The following is a 6,615-nucleotide window of genomic DNA, read 5'->3' as shown; positions in this document are numbered from 1 at the left end:
TACGAGCTTTTTACGCTGCCAGCAGCGGAGGCTTTTCGTTCCGAGATCAAAGCGTTTTCTCGTTATCCGTTCCCATTTCTGGCTTTTGCCAGCGAACTAACCGCCGAAAAGTCATACGCCGCCGCGCGTCTAGCCAAATAATCGAACCAGACCGCGCTCGGTTCGAAGCCGGAGCACCAGAAGATACGAAAACATCGCGATTTACGAGACCTTCGTTTCTCCACCACGGCCAAACAGGAAAAGTTTCGAAACTTTTCCTAAAACGACTCGAAAGTTCCAAGGTTTGCTAAATTTTGTTCTTTTAAAGAAAATTTTATTACAGTGTTTAAGCCCCAGTATTGACATTTTTATACTTATTTATTTTTTATATTACATTTACATTTGGAATACAAATTTTTAAATATTTTTTTCCTTTTGTAATGCTCGATCACCTACACGCGGAACAAGATATTTGTTTTTCCAGTAATATTTACGTTCGTTCTATTTTTACTATGAATTGTTTTCTGGAACGAGTAAGAGTAAACTGTTGTTTAATGTAAACTTTATCGTATTACCGGTAATTGTGAAAGATTAATTATATTGAAATTAGACTATAAGATACGAGAAGTAGTAGAGCACTGGCTAGTAGGTTTTGAGCACCCGAAGAATCATTTTTGGTTTCGACCACCTTCGGGGTCACCGGTAATTCTGAAAGGTTAATTATATTAAAATTAGACAGTAAGATACGAGAAGTAGTACAACACTGGCCAGTACGTTTTACCCGAAGGATCATTTGTGGTTTCGACGTCCTTCGAGGTCATCCGGTTCGTCACCACGTTCATCTTTTCGAGTATCCAACTCTCGTAGAAGAACACGTCCGAGTAGACGCCGGGGAAGCCCGGTAACGCGCACTCTTCGCCACCGGAAACCACACCAGACAGGACGCCGTTGCAAATCATACCACCACCAGAATCACCCTGCGCAAAATTGTTTTGACTTTAAAAAGTATTCGTTGCACGGGAAACCTCGCGACTCGAAGGGTCAAACTCGATCGATCGCTCGAAGGCGCTCTATCGACCGTGAATCGCGCCCGATTTGTTTCTCTATTCAAGAAGCTAGAAAAAACTTGGAGAACGATTAATCTTTCGACCAGTCATCGTTCTCGAAAAATTTTCTTTCTGCACGTTGAATAGCACTTCGCTCTGCTTTATTTCAAGTTTCCTCTTTCGCTCTGTCGTTTACACGTTCATCGTCCATCCACAGCCCAGTGGTGCGCAACCTTGTCCGTTTCTGGGCCAAATGAAATGAAATATTTTCCAGGACGTAAATTTCCGAGTCCTGGTGTTCGAATCAAAGGGCACCACTAGGCTACTCGATACGAAACCATCTTTAAATCGTTACCAGACACGCGTCTCTCAGTCCCTCTATGTATCCGGCGCAGAACATCCCTGGCGGCATGTTTGTCACGTTCACCAAAAGCTCTTTGCACTTGTTCCTGCTTATGATCGGTAGATCCACGTACATGAGATCGTTGGTCACTATCGGTATGTCCTGCAAGGAGAAATTTGAATTTGCTTTCGATTTAAATACATATACAAGGTCACTACATATTCGCATATAGATTTATGCCATTATTCTTACTCGCAACGAAAAATATTTCTGTGTAATAATATCGTTACAGTGATCAAATTCAAAATAAATTCTTAGCGAATAATATTTCTGATTCACGAATGCAATACTGTCCCTCGATATTTTATTAAGAATTTTTAATAAATCCACATTTTTCTATCTAATATTAAACACTCACGAATGCTGGGTAGCCCCATCCGGACACTTGGCAAATCGTGCCGGGTTCAACTTCGTTCGTGGCAAGTTGCACGGGCATAACTTCCTGCGTGAGCTTGAACGGTACTTTGAGCTGCAAAATATCGCGATTAGCAACTGACGTTTCCGGTTAGAGCGTACTCGTAAATAAAAAGGACCGTACAACGAGGAGAGCTATGTCGTTTTGCAAAGTTGTTTCGTCAAATTCGGAGTGGACGAAAATCTCGTCGACGCCTCTACTCTGACCAGTGGCCGTTTCCTTGCTGAGTTGCAATTCTCCAGCAACCACCGTGATGGTCCAAGGCAGTATACGGCCGCCATTCCTGCATCACAATCGTTCGATCAAATACGGTTAATCGGTCGATAGTGAATTTTAGATCGTGCTCGTAGATAGCAATGTTTTTTGGTAATCTACATCGCCTTTATCGCGCTCTTTCGAGCACCCCATAATCCAGGATTCCTTGAACCTCTACTCGATAAAAGAACACTGTTCACGAAGATCTTAGAACAAAGCTAGATTCCTACTGTTTAAATTAGTCTTGGAAAATTTGCTGTCGCGAGATTTGGAGCAACAAATTTGAAGTCTTGCAAACTTACATGTACATACAGTGTGCCGCCGTGAGAACATAGTACTCGTCGATCAACGAGCCTCCGCAGAAGTGTCTGGAATTGTAACTTCGTCTCAGAGACACCTAAAAATATTTAGAACAAATCGTTCGTTTAATGCGCGAATTTTCCTTTTCTTTTAATACGATTGATTTCTGCAGTGTCCATTTGTTACGAGAATTTTTACGATTAAAATTTTATTCTTATTATATATCCTAAATAAAGTAGGATATAGTATAAAAATGTACCTGATAAGGGAACTGCCTCAAAACAGCCTTGGTCCCATTAACTATACGTCCTGTCAAACTATAATATTCCCAATCCACTTGCATAGAAGGGCTTTGTTCGGTACTCGTGTACACTGAAATATTGTAGATGCCGTATTTTAAATTCCCATTATATGTATTTATATTTCGTAAAGTAAATAATCATTTGTGTTACTCAGTATTTAGTTTTCGCAACAAGATTATTGCACAAATTAATAAAACCACAGTGAGATCCAACACTAAATTGAACATTCTGAATGCGTAGTTTTTAAAATGGCGTCATGTAAAATATAAGATTTCGACTTTTATAGAAGCAAATTCTAAAGAAAATCAAATCTCCAGGCCGAAGCGTACAAATACATAATCAAGCAATCCTATCGAAGCTATTTTGGTAATCTATACGACAACAAGCTTACGTTTAATCTCGTATTTTCAAACGATTGTAATTCCAGACTCGTAAAAACTCTTCGTTAGCTGTTAAAACTTCGAATTAATATCTTGATCATTTTTAGAGATAATCGGTATCTTTCCACGATGGTTCAAATTTCAAAATTTCGTTTCAGGAATATATTTTTGACACGATAATCAACTATTTTCGCCATTCGATCGGGGATGCCTTCGCAACAAAATGGGTTGTTGATAATTTTCGCACGATTTCGCGAATCTCAAGTCCACGGAAACGTACGAAGCGTGGTCGCGGACTATTTTCACCAATTTTTCCAGAGCTCGACTCACCGAGACCGCAGCTCCATAATTGAACTGCAAGGACGATCGCGAAAGGAAGCAGCAGCATCTTCCTTTCACTGATTCCTTCTCTTGTTTCTTGTCGATGTTGTTCTCTGTCCTTCAGCTAATATCTGTATCCCCCTACCGACGTTTAGACTCCAACTGACCGCGTTCGCGGCCACAATGGACGAAGAAGCTCGTTATCAGACACAAAGAACATTTATCTCGCCGCGATATCGCCTATCGCTTACTACCTAGAGTTAATTGTAACGCTGACAGGTTCCTAGCCGAAAAATGCTCTGACGAGTCGTTCGCGGCATCGTTCGCGAGTCCAAGTTCCAAAGCGGACGCTCATCATCCTGAAAATGGATCTACACTTCGTTTATTTCTTCGCGTGTAATGAAATAGGAAATAAATCGACTTCGATGTTCTTTGGAAACAGCATTGGAATTCGAATCGATTCGATTAGAGATTATCTTCCCCGACAATCTGGGAAAAGAATTCTCCGGTAGTAATTGTAACGTTTTGTTAGAGCGAATCCTGGAAACTCGTAGATAACGAGTAATCAACGGTAGTCGTAATCGATAGACAATCGAGAAAAGATTTGTTCGATATAGATTGGCGGCTGGTGTTTTGATTTTTTATCAAGCTGTTGGGAAACAGACACAGTTCGACGGTAACTCGGTCAAACGGTTTGTAGGCCGGTAACGCGAGTTTTTGGCACACCCAGCGAGGGATTGGATCGTCGTTGGTAGATCGTCGGCGAAACCTTTATAACTTAATCTTCGATCAACAGTGTAATCGCGAAATGATCGTGCAAGTTTACTCGCGATTATTGTCTCTGCATTTTCTCGTATTCTACAAGTTACCAAGGTTTTCTATCCGCGCGGGAACGAAGCTACAAAGTATCGATAGCTATAAAATTACGCGGGAAATTTAAAATCTGTCAGAGAACAACGAACGTCTTTATTTTTGCGTCGAGATAGTACAAGATAACGTAATTCATCCAATAGATCACTAATGAATAACTAGCATTATTATACACTTTTCTTCTGCTAGTACAATAACAGTTTTAATTTTGACTTAATCTAATGGTACTCACATAGTCGTTTCTTTGTGATTCTTTGTTTCTGAACTGTCATTATTCTTACGTACGATTCATTTTGCACCCAATACCACTAACATTATCAAATGTTTAAGCGATTTGAAAGCTGCTACTGCATTAACCATATCCGAGAGATTAAAATATCGATGAATAGGCGTGTTACGGTCCGAGTATCGCGAATTTTTTAAAAGTAACAATTACGGCTGCCCTTTAACGAGTCATGAAATAATCGGTCAGCAATCAGAATCATATATACATCGTTAACGTCTCGTTAACTTCTACCCTCGGCGCGATTCGAAATGCCAGAACGTGTTCCCATATTAATCGAGGCGATTAATAACTCCCGTTTCACGTCGCGGTCTCTGAACGAGAAGTTTCGCGATCGATCAAGATCGCGCTGGCGGAATCGCAGCGGATCGTGAAAGGAACACGTGGCTTAACGATGCACGTGCGTAGCTAGAGAGGTTAAAAAGTATCTTCGAAGGCCGATACCGGGCGCGAAAGGCGTGCATTTATTCGACCAGGCACAAATTAACGCCATCATGAACCGGAAACGATCAATCTTCGCTGCGTTCAGTTCTGCTCTACCGGTGGATCGCGTTAAACGGGGACAACGCCTCAACGGATTTCAAAAAATCCCATTTTTTAATTGTAAGACAATTTTCGCCTCAAATTCGATCAAAGGTTCTTAAATATATTTTTAAAATTTAACGATCGTCATATTGTCTTAACTCGCTATTTTTTGACAGGTTGGCTATTTATGTTATACCAACGAGTAGGCAGTTATCGACGATAAATGAATTAATGAGAAACCCGGTGACACGGAGGCAAACTCAGTCAGTCGAGCACAGCCAGTGATTACTTATTATTTATAAGACACGCACCTGGCGTAATCACCGAGTAATCACGTTTCCAAGCTTGTTTACGAGCAGATCTGTTTCCAACCATCCTTTCAACCCTATCCCTTTTCTCTGGAGAGGCAAAAAATCTCGGATACGTATCGCGTGACATTTCCTATTATCGGACTTGATCAGGACTTCTGCAACCGCCTGGAGCCGGTATCGAGGTCTCGTCGCGCAGCAAAAGTGGCATTATTTAGTATCAGGAGATAAAAGGAACGTATCACCCTCCTCCGCAAGCTTTCGCCATCTATCTCAAGAACCTCGAGTTCTCCAAACGCCGTCAGGTGGCCGCGAATCGATAAACAAAACCGTACGAAGCGTAAACAACCCCCGGTACAATATTTCCTCGAGCCCCGACGACGTCTGGGTCGCAAACACCAATCTCGGTAAGTAAATTCTCTTCAGCGTGTTCCCAAACATTTCGTGGCCCCCTGTAGAATCGTCGACAGGTCTCGACCTTCGGGTTCGAAACGGCCATCGAGAGTGCAAAGTTCTACGCAGAACGCCTCCCGCGACGAAATTGCACTCGGATCCACATCGATCGGCCACCCCTACCATTCTATTTCTCGTTTCATCCAAGTAAAATCATGGAGTCTATTATCTACGCAAAATAATAATTTTTAGCTACGAACATGGGCAGGTGATTTGTTCTTTAGTCATTACATTAACCTTCTGGACTCATAGTCTCAATTGAACAATTTTACTTGATGTTGATTCTTATCAAATTGGTAAATGGAAATCAACTTTCCTTTAAAGCATTTTAAAAACAATGAACTAATGGAGGATCAATTTTCAAATAATTACATTGATATATATTAAACAATTATTATTTTAAACTTGCAGATTCCAATAATCCACTTATGGGTTAAAGTGCATAATAATTTCAAAAAATAAAGGCTGTATAGAATTGAATGCATGATAATGTGGTTTGTAAATGTGAATGTTATATCATTCATGTCATTTTGCATCACATGGGAAAGTCTATATTTTCTTTCTTCGAACAATACACGTTCATGGATGCTGGCCCCGCCTTTTTAAAGCGAGGAATTCGAAGGTATTCGTTTTACGGAATAGTCGCAGGATCCGAATCACAATTATCGTTCGGACTCTGTTCCACCCTCGGTTAATTAGCATCAAGAATGGACCGTTCGAAGGTTGGACCAATCGAACGCGACTTCAGCGCTAGACAACGAACGCCTGGGGGGTT

The 6,615-nt window shown here is 41.0% G+C and overlaps 1 protein-coding gene across 2 annotated transcripts; it reads right to left on the bottom strand.

The window, feature by feature from the left end:
- Positions 1 to 336: 336 nt before the first annotated feature.
- LOC143346464 (trypsin-2) lies at positions 337 to 3,573 on the bottom strand. 2 transcript variants are annotated; one of them, XM_076774581.1, is made up of 8 exons: positions 3,411 to 3,573; positions 2,658 to 2,770; positions 2,401 to 2,495; positions 1,967 to 2,126; positions 1,787 to 1,897; positions 1,381 to 1,530; positions 754 to 956; positions 337 to 687 (listed from the first exon to the last, which is right to left on the bottom strand). In XM_076774581.1, exons 1-8 carry the CDS (start codon positions 3,466 to 3,468, stop codon positions 648 to 650), a joined length of 930 nt encoding a protein of 309 aa, XP_076630696.1. In that variant the 5' UTR covers positions 3,469 to 3,573; the 3' UTR covers positions 337 to 647. The 2 variants fall into 2 exon arrangements, with proteins under 2 accessions (XP_076630696.1, XP_076630694.1); XM_076774579.1 differs by having other exon boundaries at positions 761 to 956.
- Positions 3,574 to 6,615: the final 3,042 nt, after the last annotated feature.

This window comes from Colletes latitarsis, chromosome 10, assembly GCF_051014445.1.
Source record: "Colletes latitarsis isolate SP2378_abdomen chromosome 10, iyColLati1, whole genome shotgun sequence".
In the NCBI taxonomy this organism is placed as follows: Eukaryota; Metazoa; Arthropoda; class Insecta; order Hymenoptera; family Colletidae; genus Colletes; species Colletes latitarsis.
The sequence above is the reverse complement of the archived record's forward strand: the minus strand, read 5'-3'. Positions and strand labels throughout refer to the sequence as shown.

Excerpts from the sequence above, each read along its gene's own strand:
- LOC143346464 (XM_076774579.1), bottom strand. The coding sequence starts at position 3,468 with ATGCTGCTGCTTCCTTTCGCGATCGTCCTTGCAGTTCAATTATGGAGC. Across the intron at positions 2,771-3,410 it reads ATTATGGAGCTGCGGTCTCG|TGTACACGAGTACCGAACAA; the intron begins GTGAGTCGAGCT and ends ACAATATTTCAG. Across the intron at positions 957-1,380 it reads GACTGAGAGACGCGTGTCTG|GGTGATTCTGGTGGTGGTAT; the intron begins GTAACGATTTAA and ends AATTTTGCGCAG.